This window comes from Rattus norvegicus, chromosome 8 (genome assembly GCF_021556685.1).
Source record: "Rattus norvegicus strain SHRSP/BbbUtx chromosome 8, alternate assembly SHRSP_T2T, whole genome shotgun sequence".
Classification (NCBI taxonomy): Eukaryota; Metazoa; Chordata; class Mammalia; order Rodentia; family Muridae; genus Rattus; species Rattus norvegicus.
The window spans coordinates 113,861,971-113,883,559 of NC_141541.1; the positions used below are offsets into that span (position 1 = coordinate 113,861,971).

Here is a 21,589-nt window from a genome sequence, read left to right on the forward strand (position 1 = left end):
AATGCACCAGTGAAGGAATGGTGTACCCCTCTCAGCACATACCAAAAGGCACAGATGCTTTCAACAGAATAAATTTTGCCACTTTGCCCCTCCAAAATTCCTCTGTTGAATCCTTAACTCCCAGTATGGCTGTTGACTGTGTCTCAATGACACTGCATTAGAAACTGGCTCATTACAGAGGTGACGGTGGCTCTACACAAAGAGGAAGCAGAGGATGAGCACGCAGAAGACAGAACCATGGACGACACAGCAAGACAAAGAGAGGCCTCACCAGAAGCCGGTGCTGTACCCATGTAACTCTGGACTTCTAACCTTCCGCAAAGTAACTTCTTGTTTAAAGTACACAGCAGCTCAGGCATAATAGCGTGACTTTCCTGGGAATAGCGGTGGGAATTTTGATCACTTTACTAAAATGGTTACCTGTGAGGTTGGATTTTTCTGTCTATCAAATTACCATTTGAGGATTTATAATTAATACCTTTCATACACTCGTTACTTTGAACCCATGTGAAGTATCAGGTATTTTACCATACTTTGCCCAATAGATACGACTTTCCAGTAGTGCTGCCATCCGATTGTTCTGTCTACGTAAACTACACGAACTCCTCAGCTTCTTTTCTGTTTCTGTGAGGGCTTTACATAACAGTTTGTGTCATGGACCTCCTATGAGTCTGTGCATTTTTCATTATATCACACAATCATTCTATTGCTTATAATGTCCCAGATGTGGCCCGCAGGGAACACTGAATAGGCTTGCTTTTAAGTCCTGACCTATGATCACCAACTTTTGAGGATTTCCTTATTTTCTAGCATAAGATACTCCAAGATTGTATTTTCTTAGCCACGGCACTAGAACTAAACAATTCTCAAACAAGCTTTGGTTCCTTTTATTGAAGGTAATATTCAGACATGTTATAGATTCGTGAGCACTACAAGAGAGAATTAAGGAATATATTCATACACATACCATTTTGGTTAATCTTTTTTTTTTTTTTTTTTGGTTCTTTTTTTCGGAGCTGGGGACCGAACCCAGAGCCTTGTGCTTCCTAGGCAAGCGCTCTACCACTGAGCTAAATCCCCAACCCCCATTTTGGTTAATCTTGAATACACGAAAATGTATCTTAATTCTGTTAAAGGTAAAAACGGAAGTGTTGTATCTGGTTTCCATTCCTCCACCTCTATAACCAATCTGTTTCTAAACATCCTATCCCATCTCTGTTTCCTTCTGTACAGATAAGATACATGGTTTCTTATTTCTTCTTTGATTTAAGGTAACACTGAATGCAGATACCTTCTTTTTACTCAATAATGTATATCCACATCACTCAGCTATTCAGAGAGCTCCCTTATTCTTACTGCTGTTGAGTTTGAAAACAACCATAGGTCTTCAACAGTTGCAAACAATGAACTATAAAGTATGCATTTCATGTTGGAGGTATGACCTAAGAAATTTTCCAAAGGCAAAGGCAAATGCCATCTGTGGAGTTTGTTGAATAGTACCAGACCCTCTACATGGGATGCACACATACCAGCACATGTGTGGGTGCAGAGGACAGCATAAGGTCATTAGTTCTCTCCTTCTGACATCTGCTTCCTGTGGCCCCGTCATTAAGGTGGGCTTCTAGACTAACAGAGCTAATACAAGGTATCTATCTCTGTATTCTGACTTGCGTATTTCTTTGAGTAAATATGAATTATATCTCTTACATGTACAGTTCATTTTAGTATTTTACAGGAATTATCTTTTATGTACTTTGAACATTTATCAGGTTTTTCAATTGTTAGAGCTCTTTACATAAAGGATATCTTAGCCTTTATCTGTTACTTAGTGCAGACATCTTCTGACAGCTCTACTTCCTTTTTTACAATATAGAATTTCCATCTTTATGTAATAAAATTTAGCAATCCTCCATATCTAAGTCATTCTAAAGAATGGCCATATTTTAAAGAACTGTAATACTTAATCCTATTAACTTTATGATACTCAATAATTAAGCATAATTCTATTAACTTCATGGTATTCAGTAATTAAGCACATGGTGACAAAATTGCACAATGTTTCACTCATGTCTAGAGTTCTAGACCAGCATGACAACTTGTGTCAAAAACCAAACGAGCAAACAGAGAAGAGGCTGAACAGAATGACCCTGAGCCTATAGTTCTGCTTCTAAGAATAAACCCAATACAGTTTAAAGGACCAGATACTTAGGCTCTAAGGTTCAGGTCAGCATTTCTCTAACAGCCAAAGCCTGGAAATAACTCTGTCTGTCCAAAGGTGAATGAATAGATACAAGGTGGTATACAAGTTTGCCATTCATAAGACAGATAGAAGTTTTGATATATCACATAACATGAATGAACTTAGAAAGCATACTAGGTAAACTTAAAGTAACACAGACACAAAGAAAACATAAAATTAATCACCATTCTGTTAACTAGGAAACACATTAGTGGTAGCCAAGGCACTGTGTTTAAAGTTTCTCTTTAGAATGATGAAAAGTTAACAAGACATCACAATTTTCTCTCTCTCATTCATTCCAGCTTATCTGCTAACTCTTACTTGCCAAAATGTTATACACTTTCTTCAAACTTTAAAAAAAAAAAAATGTAAAAGTCAGTAAATACTATTTTGCTAAAATCCTACCAACCTTCCTTTCTACACATACAGTTCATTACAAAAACCAATGTTTTATATAATGGAAACCCTTTTTTTTTCTAAACATTCAGTCTCTTTTAGCCCTAGAATTGATAATGGCAATTTCACTTCATTGATATATAGAACTATTCTTTGTTCTCTTTGAAAAACACAATATATTTCTTACCCCATTATGAAATACAGTAGACAAAAAACACAATCACTGACCCTTTATATAAATTTAGCTCATCTACTGTGATACCTTTCACTATAACAAAAATTCACGGGGCTGGGGATTTAGCTCAGTGGTAGAGCGCTTACCTAGGAAGCGCAAGGCCCTGGGTTCGGTCCCCAGCTCCGAAAAAAAAGAACCAAAAAAAAAAAAAAAATCACACTTTTACCCTTCAATGAAAGTTCTTCCTAGGATACATTAAAGTTAAGTTTGAACACTATCCTTCAACAATGCAATAAGAAATCAATTACAAACATTCTCCTGCCAGAGGTCTTCCATCTAATACCAAAACTTATAGAATGTAGCAAGTAGTACTGAGAGAAGTTGCTGGCCATAAATATCTACGTTTAAAAAAAAAAGTCTCAAACAATCTTATTTTACACTTCAAGAAAACAGAAAAAGCAGACTTGAGAATATAGTTTGGCTGATAAATACTTGTCTATTATTCACGAAACCCCCAGAGTTGAAGCAGGAGAACAACATTCAAGGTCCTCTCTAACTACACAGAAAGCTCAAGGCTAGCCTGGGTAACAGGAGACCCTGGGTAACAGAGAACAAGAAGAAGAGCAAGAACCGGTCCCCAGCTCCAAAAAAAAAAAAAAAAAAAAGGAGAGAGCAAGAACCAAGGACAAGGAAACAAGAAGGGGAAGGGGGGAAGGGAGGAGGTAACAGAGGTAGAAGAGGAAGACAAGAAAGAAAGGAAGGAAAGAAGAAAAGGAAGAGAAAGAAAGAAAGAAAGAAAGAGAGAGAGAGAGAGAGAGAGGGAGGGAGGGAGGGAGGGAGGGAGGGAGGGAGGGAGGAAGGAAGAGAGAAAGAAAGGAAGGAAGGAAGGAAGGGAGGGAGGGAGGGAGGGAGGGAGGGAGGGAGGGAGGGAGGAAGGAAGGAAGGAAGGAAGGAGGGAGCGAGCGAGCCCAAAGTTGGGCACAAGAATTAGAACAGAAGCAAATGAAACAACAATGGTGGGGTTCGACTAAATGCTGGCTTCTTAAAAAGATAAAACTGAGACCCCTTTACTAGACTAACAGAAAAAAAAAAGTCAAAAAGAAAAAAAACATTCTAACCCTGAATACACAAATACAACTCATAGAGCACTACCATCAATAACTGTCCACTAATAAACTGAGTAACTCAGAACAAATGGGTAAACTGAAACAGACCATTATCCAGAAATAAGTCTATGCATATACTATAAGTGGATTTTCAACAAGAATTCCAAAACTATATAGTAGGAAGGGTGACAGGAAAACTGCTAATCTGCAGTGCAAAAGAATAAATCCATTCCTCATCTTTCAACATACCAATATTTCAGAATGGAATCCTAACCCAAACTTAAATCTGAAACTGTATGACTCAGTACACTACGTCTTCAACTGGGCTGCAACCTGTTGAACCCATTGACAACTCAGATACTCAGTATGGATCCAAGATGACTTCAGCACAGGCTTGCTTCATTATGGAAATAAAACAAAGGCGCTTATCAGACACCAGTTCGAAAAAACAAAATACCTCCACTTCCTCTTTGCTTATTACTTTGTAATAAGTAAATTCCTACTTATTACAGACAAATGTAAAAACCAACTGTTAGCAAATGATAAGGCTCTAGAAAAATAATTCAGAGAAACATGAAGGTAAGTGGACTTATCCACCAGTTAAAAGGACTCCTCAGTGTGACTTCAGTACAAAAAAGGCAAATAAATACCAACCCTTCACAACCCTTCACTGTGTTACACACACACACACACACACACACACACACACACACACACACACAAAAGCTTTTCCACCAGAGGAATAACAAGCTCTGAAAGTTTACTGAAGATCAGAAATGCCTTAAGGAGTCTATGTGCACTGTAGGGCATTACGGTGGCCTACTTGAAAACATATCATACCATAGTAATAATTCTGGAAATAATTTTAAAGAGTTGAAGAGAAACAATTAAGCTTTTAAAAAGAATATTAGAGGGAAGAAGTATGGCCTGAAAAAGACACTTACGATGAGGGCAGTGTCTGACCATTACCTGGATTTCGATAAGGTTCCCATAAAAAAAGAACATGGCAGAAACAGTCAAATACTTCAGGGTGGGAAGCATGATACATGTCTAAGAGCAAAATGAATACAACCAACTCCAACAGTTGACACAATCATCTTAAAAGAGCACTAGAAACATTTCATATGGGATAGGAAGTTGGCCCTCTTGTGATCCTGACTATTCTATCAAGTGCAGGGGATTTCACTGCCACTGTGAACCCATGGTAAAGTGCACACAAAAGTTTCCAGCACTGAGTGGGTAGGCTCTCTGAGGAGATGCTAGGAACTGAGTTCTAACTTCCAAAGCATGGCTCTATGGGGCGCACATTCAGGCTGGCTCTTAAATGTTCTTCATAGTGGAACTACATCCGGCAGTGAGAGGACAGCTAGTGCTCAGTGAGAGGAGAGAGCACTTGTTCAGCATTCCCAAGGCTCTGGCCTGGCGCCCCAGCACCACAGAAACAGAACCCTAGCATAATCACAGCCAGTAAATCATAAGTTTCTCCTGTGCTTACAATACTTAAGAATGAAATTAAAGGTTCTAAATGCTACCAAAGAATTGTAATTAAAATGTCCATTCTAATCCACTGCAGTAGAACAAATAAACAACAACAAAAATTCATTTATCTCTGGAGACAAGCAGGGATTGTACACAGAAAAAAAATTCTTATTCCTAAGTATAATATAATATTTTAATGATGTTTTTTATAAAAAAAATAAAATAAAATAAAAACTTGCTCATTAAAAAAGTGAGAGGGGAAGCCAAGTCCTAAGAAAATGTTTGAGGTAAATGTGGTGGTTTACAACCCAACCCTCGTATGCCCAGAGGTAAGCTGTCAAGCCACAGTGCCACTACCTTCTGTGCAGACATGCTCAAAAACTTTCCGCTTCCTTTTTATCATTATTACAAATAGAACCAAACAACACAATCCATCCTGGACGCTGTCACGCATCTGCTGCAGCAGACCTCCCAGGACAGGCTCCACTGTAAGTATGAGCTGTACTCAGAAGAGACAATATTGGTGTATTTATTATTCTGGTAGTTACTGCGACAGAGCTCCAAAGAACTGTCAGGACTCTCTCGCCGTGTTCAGGAGCTTGTGCTCTGCTTGTCATCTGGCCAGGGCTGGTCCTGGCTCTGCAGAGTTTACTTCTTCACCGCTGGCACTGGAAACCTTTGCATTCTTCTTGTGGTCTCCCACAATCTCTTTCTGTGAAGTATAGCCTTGTGCCTTTTGTCTTTTTCTCTACAAGTTACTATACATTGCAGATTTTAAAAAGTCTTCTGAGGAAAGTACTCTCTATCACTATTTCAAGTCTGTATATAATTGATTTTTGAGATTTCATACCATGCTTTTTTATTAAGTATTTCCCACTCCAACTTCCCATTTCCTCCCTAAGGTCATCTAGCCATATAACCCTGACTGAATAATTCACCTTTTCTTTAAGTTAGTCTTTGTGGAAGCAAGTAAAGAGAAGAGAAATCAAACAGGATGAATTAAAGCTTCCACAGCCTCTTTATACAGTTACCTAGAATAAGGTCATATCCCAAGGGAAATACCCCAAAGGCCCCTTCCTTATTTGTGGGGCTAGAGAAATGGCTCAACAGTTTAGAACACTTGCTGCTCTTGCAGAGGACCACAGATTGGTTCTCAACACTTACATCGGGAGGATCACAACTGTCTCTAACTCCACCTCAAGGGAATCTGACGCCCTCTTCTGGCCTCCTAGGAAACCAGGCGTGTGTGCAGTACACAGATACCAACGTAGGCATTCACACATATAAATAAAACAAGAATAAACAGAATCCTTCTTTTAAAGCCATATTTAACCTATGTAAGAACACCGACTCCCGGGGTTGGGGATTTAGCTCAGTGGTAGAGCGCTTCCCTAGCAGGTGCAAGGCCCTGGGTTCGGTCCCCAGCTCCGGAGAAAAAAAAAAAAAAAAAAAAAAATACCGACTCCCCAATAAAGAACAATTCACTGTGATTCCTAGAAAAGCTCCCAAGTACTTCTTTCACAAAAACAAACAACCGATTTCAAAACCCACACAGAAAAGCAAAACAGTCTGAGAAAAGCGGGCCACATAGTTCAGTTTCAGAATTACTACAAAGCCATACAGTAGTCACACTACAGTAGTCACACTACAGTAGTCACACTACAGTAGTCACACTACAGTAGCCACACTACACAGTCATACAGTGTGATGCTGGCATCAGCACAGACAATGGGACGGAGCCAAGGGCAGGCCAGGAGAGAAAGTTCACTTACGGAAAACCAAGGGCACAAAGACAACTCAGCGATGAGGTCTCCTAAATGGAGGGCACTGGGGGGTAGGGCACTGGGGGGGTAGGGCACTGGGGGGGTAGGGCACTGGGGGGGTAGGGCACTGGGGGGTAGCACTCCCTGCAGGACAATACACCTGAACTTTTATCTCAAAATTGATCAAGTGCAAAAGCTAAACTAAACGCCTAGAATAAAACACAAATCTGTACCATGTTTAATCGTCATGGTTTACAATCAAAGCAAACAAGACCATAATCACAATTTTAAAGCTTATAATAAATGGAAGATAAACTATAACATCAAGAAATAAAAATGAAAAACCAAAGAATGGGGGAAATACTTGAAACCCTATCTCTGATAAGAGTCTAATAAATAACTGTGAACTGACTCTTACCTAAGTATCAGTAAAGCATATATTTCTATCCAATATCTAGAAGATAGATAGATAGATTACATGGATGGATGGATGGATGGACGGACGGACGTATGAATAGATAGGTCGATTTTCTATTTATCAACTCTTAGCTAAAAAATAAAAAGCAAATAACAAATCATGAAGTGGTTAGAGACCTGAACATCTGCACAGATACACAAGTGGTCAGAGCACGTGAAAGCATGCTGTGCAGCATTAGTCACTGGGGAAATGCACACCAAACATAGAACGTACAACCATTTCATAGCCCTGGGGTGGCAATTTAAAAACAGAAGAGTAAAGTGTAGGAGAGGACGTCAGAATTATTTTGACACCTGTACTGATCACATAGCTGCAGTTTCTCAGTTAACCACGGGTTCACCATATGGCTCAGCACGGCATATATAGATATAGATATATGTATAGATATATATAGATATATATAGATAGATAGATAGATATATACACACACACATACACACACACACAAAGAATAAAAAGCATACACTCGTGCAAAAATCTATATATGAACACTCACAGCAGTATTACTTACAACTCCCCAACAGTAGAAACAGCGCAATGTCCATCAACGGTCACTCAGTAAATACGATACAGCCATACCTTAGAATATTGTTCAGCCATGAATAGGAATAAGGTACGGACAGACCAAAGCATGAAGAAACTGCAAGACGCCAAACCACAGACTCTCATATTGCTCAGTTACAGTTAGAGAAAGTGCCCAGATAGGAAAGTCCAAACACAGAAAGGACGTTAGTGTTGCCAGGAGCTGGGGAAGGAGACTAGGAAGTGAATGCTGACAGGGTGAGACTTCTTTGGGGTGGTAGTGCAAAGCTCTGCACTCAGACTACTCATGGCGCTGAGTGTGCCGACGCAGTTACACTTCATCCCAAAACTGACTGTAGGGCACGCTGGATTATACAGCTTTTAGAGTAAAGGTTTACAAAACAAATGCTATTTACCTCAGCAACAGAGAATAAGCATTTAGCTGGGTGACTCTAGGTCAAAAGCAAGGCATCCAGAGCAAAGAAGATTCATCTGGGAAACAACATCCAACACTGACAGTCATGGAACTCTAGCTGGCAAGAATTCCCCAGTGTGGAAGGGAGACAGAGGGCTGAGAGGTGTAACTAGGGAACCAAGCCAGCCAGCCAGCCCAGGGGGACGACAGCCACCCCACAGCTCCTTGCACTCCAATTCCAGTCAGGCACAGCAATGCAGCTCTGCCCAACTGCAAGCTAATTCAGTCCTCTCCTGAGCAACTCTACAGCAAATGGAGGAGAGATGTCCTTCTCCAAATAAACAGAAAAGAGATGTGCTCACTACTCACGTCAAATAGATGTAAATCAAACAGGATGTGGGAGGGGCTGGAATACAGTACAATGGTAAGAAGCTGAACTTAACCTACACTGCACATGAAAACCCAAGTAGGCAGGGATGAGACCAAGCCAAGGCTCTCTGGAAAGGAGAATCTGCCTACGTACAGTAAAGCTAATAAAAAAATAGTGTGTTCTACTTTAAACTTCATTTCCTGAACCAGAGAGATAGCTCAACAGATAAAGACACTTGCCACACAAGCCTGGCAACCTGAGTTGCATTGCCAGAACCCACAAAAAGGTAGGCAGAGAATAAACCCCACACATCTGTCATCGAACTTCCACATGCGTAACACGTCATACACAACCAAACATTTGCACCACTCATACACACTAATAACATGTTTAATGTATTTCTTATGAGGGAATGGTTATGAACAAGTCAATTACTGTGGATGAGAATTGTGAGGACAGACATAAGGAAGGTGTGGGGAGCAGAGGAAGCCTGTGTTGTGGATACAGGACCAGCCAAATCCAGATGCCTCAGACCCACGGGAAATTGACAGACACCCAATCACACATATCCCGCATCAGGCTCAGACGTATGTATAGCAAAGCCTTCCTTTGGTTCAAGTGCAAAGGTTTGCAGTATATGCAAACTCCAGCAAGCACTGCTCTCTCCTCCCAGTTTATATCCTCAGACTGCTTCCCTGCAGACGCTAGCTAACCCACCACACCACAGCCTCTTAATGCTGCACATAATTAACACTGTGGCTGCAGAAGAGCACACAGAGTCCTCCCGACCCCGGCTTTTCTGTACATGTATCTCTGTATCTGCCCTGTCCGCATTCCTTCACGGCCCTTATTCAGGGTTCCAGGACCAGGACCGAGCAGCAAAGAACATAGTAGGAAAGAGACTTGAACATGTATTAGACTAGAATAAAACCTATGGTTCCAAAAGTTGAAACAATCATCAGTGTCCACTTATAGAATTCATGTATAATACAAGTGACAGTCAAGGAAATAAAAACAAGTAGATGTGCATGTTCCTATGCATGGCTCACGCACCACCCACATGTTGGTTTCTAGGTACTGTTCTCTACATACCCCCAGCTCCCTTAGGAAAATGGTATGATTCTACAGTTGGTTCAAATAAATAACACAACAACCAGGATGCACCAAACATCATGTACCACCAGAAAGTATATTAGTACTATCAAATAAGAATGCATTATAGAATGGACACAGGAATAATTTGTTCAACAAAACTATATTCTACATTAATTCATAAAGTAAATATTCAAAATCCACATAATAAACAGGAACACAGAACAGTACATTCCCCACCACAGGGACGGCTCTCGAGAGAGAGAGAGAGATGCTTGTGCAGAGGCCCTGAGTTTTAAATCTCAGAACCCATGTGGTGGCTGACAGTTGCAATCCATGGGATCCAAGGCCCTCTCCTGCTGTGAGATAGCCATGAAGACAGTGTCCATATACGTAAAATACAGACATACATGAATCTTTAAGGAAAGAACCACAGGAATGAGCAAAGTGCAAGTCACTGAGCAAACATCACAGAAGGAAATGAAGGTGAAGCACACCAGACAGGACGTCCAAGGTACAGTGCTTCCCCACTACAGGAAGTGCTCAGGACAAAGAGATTATTAACTATTCTATCACAAAGGTAAAATAATTTGGATTAGTAACTGCAAAGGGGAAACTGACTTTAAGTGGGAAACCTGGCAGACAGTACCTTAATCAAGTGATCACCATAATTTTACCAGTCAGAAGACATACAATCATGAGTAATCAATCACCTAATGAACTAAATCAAGGCACAATTAAAAAGAAAAGCTGACCATCACTCTTCAAGTGTCCAGCTCACATGCAATGAGGAAGCCTAGAAAACATGACAGACATCAGAACACAAGGACAATGACACCTAGAAGGGAAGACAGATTCTTGGTGGGCTAGAAAAGAGCATTTTATAATTGTGGATTTCCTGGGCTTGTTAATTACAACATGTGTATGTATAGTGCAAGCCATAGGGGAATCCAGGAGGCAGACACCTGGGGACTCTGGGAACTAGTATTTTACCTTGTGGGATGATGTTACAGGTGAGGCAGGCACAAAATAGAATGAGGCCTGTCAGTGGACGAGAAGGAAGGATGGGCGGGAGAAAAGTTTGAGGGAAGGGGAGGAGACTGGAATGGAAAGGAGGAAGAGACAGGAGGGACGGAGAGAAGTTGAAGCGGAGAAAACAAGGAAGCTGACATTAAGATTCTACTCTGTACTTACAGGATGTTATGAATGTTCTTGAGGGATGGATGTGTACAGGCCTTTGTATGTTTAGGTGGGCAGTTATATCTTATCAATTGAATCAGAGGTTACTGTGTTGTGTGTCCTTTCTTGTAGCGATTTAAGTGTAAGAAAGTATGCGGTGGCTGGAGACACTGAGCCACCACGGATGTGTGCTTCTGGCAAGATGTCTACCAGATACCAGGGCTCCTGCAGGAATGGACCTAGTGGGGGCAAAAGGCAGTCCTAATTTATTTTTACAACAACAGTACCTTATATTTAAATCTAACATCAACACAACAAAAAAAGTTTAAGCCAATTTAAAAAAAAGTTTCTTTAACAATTAGATTTACATCCATCAGATAAATGATCACACTTAAATTATATTATTCTATGGAAAGAAACCGGCATTGGTTTTAGTCAAGTTGCAAGATGGGCAGATTTCATTAATATCACTTCATACAAGTTACTGAGGACATCTGTTGGGGGAACATGTCAAGCTACCTAGACCTTTTTCAGACCTGTTACTTTTTACTACCCCTCAGTAAGCACTTGAAGCCTTTGCTGCCACTCTCTCATCAACTGCAGTAGTGGATGTTAGAGCCCATCATATTTCCTAGCAGGTGTTTTGTACAATAGTCACTTCATGAAGCGATTAACTGGTGATCCTAACTTTGCAGGCTACTGCCCACTAAACCTTCCAAAATCCTAGTCACTGCTGTAACACCCTAGCGCTTGCTTGTCAGTGTGTGTGCTTACAGGTGCGATGGGGAGCTAAGGCCTTAAAAGTAGTTTACCAGCAGAAGCTAAAACACTTAATATAGCTTTCAATATTTTTGTCTACTACTAAGTTATAAAATACTAAAATCCCAAGCCAAAGAAGCAGCATACTTAATAAAAAAAAAAAACAAAAAACTGCCACAGACTCCCTTTACATCCAACTTAGAGTCTGAACAAATACTTAAAAGCCTTTGAATCCTAAACTAAGACATCAGTGACCAAAATTCCCTAACTCTTTCCTTCAACTAAGTTAAAGAAAATCTGCATTTGCTTTGCAGGTTTTGGCTGTGGGGTACCTGACACACATGACCCTATTTAACCCTGACAAACCTAAGTGTAGTTACCACCCCTTTACAAAGGAGCAAACTAAGGCTCAGAAGTAATTTTCTTGCCTTTGGTTAGAAAAGTGTTTCTCAACAGGTGCTGTCATTTGGGGTTAACCAATACCTTAAGGGTAGAGGGATGAGGGGAGCGCTGACAGAACAATGTTTTATCGGCATCCTTGGTGTCTACCAACTAGATGCCACCAGCACCATGCAGCAGTAACAACTAGTAATGTCTCCAGACACAGCCACATGTTCTCTGGAGTGTGAAATTACCCCAGATGAGAGAAATGGAGTGAAAGTCAACGTTTTATTCAATCAACAATGCATAGGTGCCAGACCCTGCTCAAACTGAGTAAGAGATGACCTGAGAGTCTCTACCCACAAGAATTTACTTTGAGGCTTCTAACAACTCTTCTAACAGAATTGCTGTTCGATTTAAAACCTCTCTCCACACACAGTCCTGTGAGACTCATTTAAAAGCAAAAACCAGAAACAAACACACAAACAGCAACGGTTACATCGTCTTCTGAGGTAGAAAGGACACTGGAGTTTACCCAGGATCATGGGTTCTAGATTCACAAGCCACATATCCACTCTGGATAATAGCAGCCTTCACATGCATTAAGAGAAAAACATAGAAGAGATACATGCCTTTACAAAGTACACCATGTGCTATTTCTGGCACTCAAGACATGAAAGGCTTTTGCCTCCTCGGGAAGAAATGTAGCAATGACATTTCACAGAATAAGGAAGTTCGTACTCCCAAAGGCCTGGGCCAAATGTGTCTACACCCACCAACACAGAAGGAAACTCAGAGGAAGAGCAAGCACTCTGCTATAGAAACACTACAGCGGCCAAGCAATGCCTACTAGAACCACTGTACACAAAAAGGGAAGGACATGTATAAATGAAATGACAATATCAAAGACTGAGTTTTGTGGGGCTACAAGAGAGAGGTCACAGGATGAGAGGAAATACAGAACACCTTTGATGTTATTATCTCTGCCCTAAAACATTCCTGCAATGTCCCTTAAGAAAGCCTTCTCCTTCCTGATTGCATGCTGCTGGGGACCTGACCCAGGGTCTTGCCCAAGGCCATAGGCAATGAGCTGTTGAAGACAGCACAGACAATGTTCAGAACCACAGTGTTCCACTTCAGCTGTCCTGTTTCTCTGTGAAGGGCTGAACAAACAGCCCCTCAGCTAACATCTGCTGCAGTCTACTTCTACGGGAGTAAATAAAATAGTGTTTAACAAGGATTCTGCCAAGCCTTTCTTAGAATGTCATGGTAGATTACTGCATGGATGCTGGAGGCAGGGACACACGGCTTTAGGTCAGCACGCTTACAAAATGCCCACACGTCAAAACCAAAGGCTTCACTTAAGCAATTATAATTAACAGGTATATTACATAAGTCCAGCTCCTCAATTCTGATACCTAGAGCAGAAAAAGAAAGCAAGCAAAAACAAATTAAGGGCCAGTTACAGCCGCTCTGAAATAAGGTTCCTGACCCGTTTAATCGTCGCCAAATCTCTAACCTTTTCACATTTCAAACTTCTTCTAAATGCATCACAAGTTTGATCCAAGGGAAGCTAAGCCAACACAATCTGAATAATCTGCTTATCTAAGACTTAAAGCAACGCTTGCAGCAGCCACTTAAAGTCAGAGGACAATGGACACAGCGACAAATACACATAAATTAATAAGTGAACATAAACTCTGCTCATTAAAAGTCATGAAGAAACGTTATCAACAGAACCTGAACTGTTAGAGAACATTTGTCTTGTGTGAAATTACGGCACTAGCCTGAGAGCTCACTAGCCTGAGAGTGCGCTAGCCTGAGAGAGCGCTAGCCTGAGAGCGCACTAGCCAACCTTATTTCCCTTTACCCCTTGACCTCAGGAACGGCAGGAAGAGCTTTGTCATAGCAGATGCCTTTAAGTCGTTATCTTTTAGCAAAGTAAACTCAAGCCTCTCTGGAGCTCTAATGGTAAGTTATCCACCACCACCACAGACAAGGTGTCTCTGTATAGCCTTGGCTGTCTGGCTGTCCTAGTACTTGTTGTATAGACTATGCCGGCCCAGACCTCATAGAGATCCAACCACTTCTTCCTCCCAAGTACTGGGATCCAACCTCCCCAGAAAAGAAGCTATCTTTTTACCTGTAACAAAGGTAAATTTCAAATTCACCCCAACTTACTTTACTACCAAGATACGGTATACTTGCCACGTTAAAAAAATTCAACTTGTAAAACACATTCTGGTTCAGTAAAATCTCCAAAGAGGACCAGCTTTGGGCCTCTGAGTGTGTTCCCCAGACAACCATTTTGTTTCATGTTTCAATTAACAAAACTAGATTCTGTTGACATTAATTGATAAGAATATTAAGACAGCTAGAGCTCAGGAGATGTTTGAGTTCATAAGTACCTATTTCCTAAGCATCAGACCCTGAGGTTAGATCCCGGCAACCAGATAAAATCTGGTACAGTGACAGACACGGCGGCAGCCCCGCTGGGGACGAGAAAATGGAGACAGGTGGATCCCTGCAGCTCACTGGCCAACTAGCCTGGTTAAATCTGTGTCGCTAGGTTCAGTAAGAGACCCTGCCTCAAAAAATAAGGATATCTAGGCTGACAGCAGAAAGTAACTTCTGCCCTCTACACTCATGTACATCCATATGCACACATGTACACACACACACACACACACACACACACACACATACACACACACAATGTAAAAAAAAATTCTAAAGTATATTGACTCTATTGTTTACAAACTCTTAAAATATTCTCTGCTGTTTAAAAAATGTTCTTAGATACTCTTTTAGTTTCCGGCCTTTTTCATGTACCAATTAATACTATCTTAAAGACAATAGTGCAAATAAAATAAACTACATTTCCCACACACAGAGAATTAAGACACTTTTATAACTTGGAATAAAACTCGTGTTTTCTTCCCCTCTGCTCTTTCCATACCGGAGTCCCTGCAGCTGTCCTAACACACTACTTTCTTGAGCCAGTCCAAAACAACTAACCTTCAAACCATTTGAAACTGAGTGACAAACTACTTTAAAAAGTATGAATACAAATGCCATCAAAAAAGATAGGGTGTGGTTTTCTAGCTGGATGTAGCATTTCCTGACATCCTGAAGATTATTACATTTCTAGTCAAGAATAAGACAATCAAACACTATTTTTTAAAAATGATGAGGGCTGGAGAGATGGCTCAGCAGTTAAGAGCACTGACTGCTCTCCCAGAGGTCCTGAGTTCAATTCCCAGCAACCTCATGGTGGCTCAATAAATAAATCTTTAAAAAAAAAAAATTAAACTCTTAGAAAAACCCCTTAGAAAAGGCCAGATGTGATGCAAAGACAGTTAACAGGAAGAGAAAAAATTATCTGTAAAACCCTCCAGCTACAAATGTCTTTTCTAATAAGCCATCTTTTAAACTATCCACAACTCTTGAAAAATAAAAACAAAAAACCTGTATATACGTATATCTCAGATTACTAAGTGGTAGATATCTTGTTAGTTTAGACTTGTAATAAGTATTTTATAAGACCTTCCAAGGGATTTAGACAAAAATCCCAAATTGGGTGTCTAGGACTAAAAAATTCCTGGGAATGAATTAAGACTTCAAATGTTCCTACTGACTGGTAGGAAGTAGATACAAAGTATCCAGACAACCATAGCTAAAAAACGAGTCAAGCTCCCCTGAAAATGTTTAAGTGGGCCCTGGAGGAAAACAGTCTAGGAGAATCGAAATCTAATGCCATAGTAACTATTCTGCAGCTGAAGTTTGAAGTCAATAGATAAAGCCATTTCCGCCAGGATATAAGCGCTCTAAGCACGACTGCTAAGAACTTTCCATACAGACGCTCCAGAGAGCTGCTATCAGACAGTCCTATACAGTTCACACCTAACCACGGAACTCATCTGCCACCTACTAGAAAACTCTTCTCTGGACAACAGTACCATGGCTTCATCACTTATTAAAGCTGTGTCAACCATTGCTCTGGCTTCACTTACTATACCAACCCAAGATGGCAGTACCCATGCTCAGAAGCACAGGTCAGACTTGGGGGACTAGGGAAATCACCTCTCTCCTAATATGGCTTGGTGGAACTCTAACCTTGATTTAAAGCACTAACTCTATGGGAAATTCCTTAAGCTCACCCCATACTGAACTAGTAACAACTCCATTCTGAGCATTTGGCCACCACTGTTCCCTGCTCCAACAATGAACTGCCATTGTTTTCATTCTGGGTCACATAATAGTGTGCATCAAACGGTGCACTGGGCTATTAACATTTATTGAGTAGTTACTGTGTGCCGGATGCTGTTGTGAGAGCTTATGACAACCTCGTAGGGCAGCTCCCTTTACCCTTGCTTTTATTCATGAAGAAAAGAGCACAGAAAACCTCACAGTGTGGACCAGGGCAGACGGTGAGGAGGTGCAGCACGCAGCAGCTGACCAACTGCACAGGGCATGCTCTTGAGCCCCAGCATCACTCCTGCTCCCAGAACAAAGTCTGCAGCGTCTCTAACTCAGCATGGCAACTTGGTGAGCTACACCTTTTCTATTCCAATCCTCAGGTAAGATTCAGCAATGGTAACATTTTTTGCCTAAAAGCCACACAGATTTGTATTAGGGCAAGATTCTAATATTTTGGCTCTACACTTTCTAACCTGTTAATAATCAGGTCAGAAGAGGGAATAAACTGTAAAATAAAAAGAAATGAAAGAAAGTCAATTGTTTTTGAAGATTCCAGGCTATTTCCAAGCTATTATAAAAAAATATTTAAACAGTTAAAAAAAAACATGCTAATATAGTACAAGATTAACAAATAAAGTCTCTTTGGTTCTTTTTTTTTTTTTTTTTTTTTTTGGTTCTTTTTTTTCGGAGCTGGGGACTGAACCCAGGGCCTTGCACTTCCTAGGCAAGCGCTCTACCACTGAGCTAAATCCCCAACCCCCAAATAAAGTCTCTTGATGGTCAAAAATAATGGAGCAGAAACCCCTCAAGTTTTTCTGAGGTTTATACTCTTACTGAGGCCACCTCATTCTTGTGTGGCCATAAAATACAGACACACTCCTAACAACCGCCGCCCCTATCTCAGCTGACAAGCGCTAGCTCCATTACTCGCACTCTGATTCCTAAGACACCGAGAAAGGAAACCAACAGCCAAGTATCCACCTACTTCAGGCTACTCTGCTAAATCTGGTAATACTCTGAAAATAGCTCGGATATGTACAGTAACTCTGAGATTTACTTACAGAGATTTCTAAATAGAAACCGCTATATGAATGGGCTTAATATTGTCTTATAAAAAAAATCTGACTTTCTGAAATCTATAAAAGACAAGAGGATAATTTTTCATACCATCAGAAAAAAAACACAACTGCTTTCCTCAAGATCCAATTAGCATAAACTCCTCTGCAGTTACACACTTCAGTGTGTCAGAAAACGCATTCCACCAACTATCCCTCTAGAATGAAACGGGCCAAGTTAACCATGCCTCTCACCATATTTCCTACATATGCCATGGTTCTCCAATCGCACAACAGATTACGACATCCACAAGAAACACCTATTTTAAGATTTAAAGTCCTACTTAGCCAATCAAGCTTACATTCTCAACAATGGGAAAAGCATTCAACTTACACTGCAGCTCCTGTGTACCAGATACAGATTTTAAAAGCAAACAAGGGAAGGGAGGAAGAAATGATTTGTCAAGTACCTTTTCTAGCATCTTGCAGTCCAGTCAAAAAGGGAGGTGGGGAAAAAAGAAAGATAATTATACACAAGCCAGAAAGTCAGCATAAACAATAAACATGGTTAGTTCAAGAGGGAAGAAAAATCATTTACTCAGTTAGTCAATACTTTTTAAAACCTAAGTGCTATAAATGAGAAGCATTATTTGAATGAGGCCAAAGCGATCCAGTAATGTGACAGACAAATGCGTCCAAACACGATGTGTAATAGGGACAAACAGGTTCCACTGTCAACCTCCCAAAGATGTTTTGAAATAGGGCGGGACTTTAAGACAGGAAACTCTCTGAAAATTTCATTAAACTAAAGGGTTAGGGTGTTTTGATTTTGGGTTTGTTTTTTTTTTCCCCCTTAATCTGAGTTCAAAAACGCTTTTTGTCAAAGCTGGAATTTATTTTAGAAATCTTTTTATGATTCAGTCACACGCCCTAACAAAGCTTGCTACGCAAATATACAGAGATCTGACCCACTGCCTTCTCTGCCCCTTTCCACTTCGCACCCACGGATTCCTTTCAAAGAGCTATAAGGATGTGCTCAGATGCTATCTCAAATGAAAACTTCCGTTCCATTCCCTAAGCTAAAGAAAATAACCATTTCCCAGGAAAGCAGAATCAAGCTGTCACCCGCAGAACCTTAATCCCCGCAATGCCCATGTTACCAAAATAAAAGCTACATGCCCTTAGGGAAGCAAATCCTCTGACATTTCACATGCAAAGGGGGAGAAAAATCAATTACATAAAATCAGGAAAATAAAAAGGTGGGAAAGGACAACTTAAAAAGCAAACCACCACACCCTCAACTCTTGTATTACAAGCCCATCTGCCAGGGGCCTTTACCTTCATTTTCCATCGAAACTGCACTCTGGTTGATGGCTACAAAGTCTTTAGTGTCAGCCACGGCCACACTGGGAATAGAGAGGAGAGGAGGAGGACAAGGAAGAGAAGACCCTGGAATCCCAGGCTGTCACCCCCGCTCCCGGCCACGCGTCCCACGGCTGCTCCCACCACCCCTAGCAGCAGCATCTGCAAGAGAAACCAGGAGAAGCGGAGCTGAGAGGGGAGAGGAGCAGGGCGACCCCCGCCCAGCCGCCGCCACCACCCTAGCCCACCCCCTGCGCCGCCTGCAGCGCCAGCGACACACACCAGCCGGGCGGCGCCCTAGAGGCGCCCTACGGGCAAGAGACGTTCCCCGGACGCCCCCTTCCCTCCGGACCTGGAAGTTTCTGGAAATAGGGGCAGGAGTAAATACCCGGAATCCTCCCTGGCACCCCAAGACGTCCTCCCTCCCTCCAAGCTGCGAGGACTCACTCGCGGGGCTGCGGGGGCGCCCCACGCGCCTCGGGCGAACGGGCGCTGCTGGCGGCACGGTGGCGCCACACGGAGCCCAGCCGCGTCCGGAGGAGAACGAGCAGGATGGTGGCAGGGAGGGGAGAGGAGGAGCGGCGAGGGGCCCGTCAAGCTTGGCCCGCCGGCTCCGCGCGTCTCCGCGCACGGCCGAGCAGCTCTGCTCCCGCCTCCACCTCCTGCGCTCCGCCCCTCCCTGCCGCCCGCCGCCCGGCGCTCCCTGCACTACACCGCCCGCCGCCCACCGAGCTTTGTCGCTACCACTTCCGCCGGGAGAGGCGCGCGCGCAGGCGCACTCCGGCTCTCTGCGAGGGTGAGCGGAAGTGCAGTGAAGCGAGCCTGCGGGCCCTAATGGACGTTGTCTGGGGATGCAGAGGGTTTGTAGGAGAGCGCGCGGGGCCCAAGGCTAACCCTTGGGCTCTCAGGATAGCGCCTGCCCACTTTCCACACACCCGCCGGCCCAAGGGGCGGAAGCACACCCGTCCCTGTCTCCAGCCACACATTCTCTCCAGGAGGCCGGGGGAACGAGACCGAGACAGGCACAGCCATAGCCGTGTCACAGAGTCGCCTGGGCGCTCTCTGCACAGCTCTGGAAGTCTCTCCCAACTCACAGCCGTCACAATCTCCTCGGACGACGCAGAGAGAAGCTGGTGTTCCTGTCAGCGGCCTCCTCCACGCCGTACCCTCACTTGTAAACACGAGCTCTGGCTGCGTCTCTGGTCTTGCGAGGACTAGTCATCATGGAGCCGGTTTCCAAAATCCTTTCCTGCTCAGGAGTGTGCTCTGAAGCCCCAGGTTTATGAAAGGTTCAGAATGACAGCTCGAGGAAGGACCCCTGACCTTTCTCATTGAGTATATGCAACCAGAATAGCTGGGATAGAATCTAGAAATCAGTCGCCTTCCCATCGAAGCCGAAGAACCAATATTACTTTGGCCGCTATCATTTTCCAAGTCAGCCTTTCACTTAGCACCTCACACAAGCCCCTAGTAAATGATTTTTAATGAATAGTTGCTATTCTTAAAGCGCAGGTAGCCATTGAACCACTCTCACCTATATCCACTAGAGGGCAGGACTGCACCTGTGGCCAGTGCTGGAGCATCCTCCAAAGACCCCTCCCTTGCCATCTGCTCCAAAGAAAAAGCCTCTACAGCTATTTTTCCTCCGTGACCAAATAACCATTAAAAAAAATTGCTCTTCTATATCGGTTCCTATAACATGCTTCCAACACACGTTCAACATAATGGACCAAGTTGTCTGTCTTACTATGCAGGGTGCCTGTTAAGCTCATTTGGAATCAAAACTTCTGGATAGCTTCTGGCTTGACGTACACACTCCTTCTATTTTGAAAAATGAGCTATTGCTAGACATAGTAGTTCATGCCACTCAAAGGAAACAGAAGCGGAGGATGGCCACAATTTCCAGGCCGCGCTAGTGTAGAAATCTATAATTCATCTCCACTTCGGTATGCATGCTTAATGATGTTTATATGCCCCATGGCATAAGCCTGTGGCTTCTATAATAAAATTGCTGTCTGGTGCTCAGTTTTAAAGTTGGTTTGTAACAGTTATTACTTACAGAATATTAATGTTGCAACAAGCATAATTTAAAACACAGTTTATAAGGAAGATTACATTGTATAAACACTTAGAATTCAACAACTTTATGGTTGTGCTGGGGTTTCTTTTTATCAACTTAACACAGCTGGTGTCAGCTGGTAAAATGGAAGCTCAAAATGTCTCCATCACATAGACCTACATTCAGGGAAGTCTGTGGGGAAGTAATTGAGGTATGTGGGAGTACCCAGAAACTATGGGTGGTCTTGGGTTATACACAGTGGGAAGCCAAGGGAACCATGAGAAGCAAGTCAGGAAGCAGTGTTCCTCCTTGGGCTCTGCTTCAGTTTCTGCCTCCAGGTCCCTGCTTTGGATTGCTTCAGTGATAGAAAGTATAAACCAAGTAAACCCTTTCCTGCTGCTTCTGATGGCTTATGACAGCAAAAGAAAAGAAAATTAGGGCCTCTGTATTGTTAGTTATTGGACTGATTAGCTGAAACTACACGTGTGTTGCTTGAGATGGGTTTCCCATTCTGTACCAGATCACTAACTATCCCACACTAGCCAACATCAGTAACATC

General features: G+C 42.3%; 1 protein-coding gene across 10 annotated transcripts in view; it reads right to left on the bottom strand.

Annotated features, from left to right (window-relative positions):
- Positions 1-21,589, bottom strand: part of Atp2c1 (ATPase secretory pathway Ca2+ transporting 1) — a 107,664-nt gene that overhangs the window by 63,302 nt on the left and 22,773 nt on the right. Inside the window, exons 1-3 of one of the 10 annotated variants that reach the window (XM_087560251.1) lie at positions 19,419-19,622; positions 18,948-19,015; positions 18,080-18,091 (exon numbers count right to left, since the gene is read on the bottom strand). The exons of 1 other annotated variant lie outside the window; for it this stretch is intronic. In XM_087560251.1, coding sequence (XP_087416377.1) covers positions 18,080-18,091; positions 18,948-18,953 — 18 coding nt within the window. In that variant the 5' untranslated portion in view covers positions 18,954-19,015; positions 19,419-19,622. 10 annotated transcript variants of the gene reach the window in all.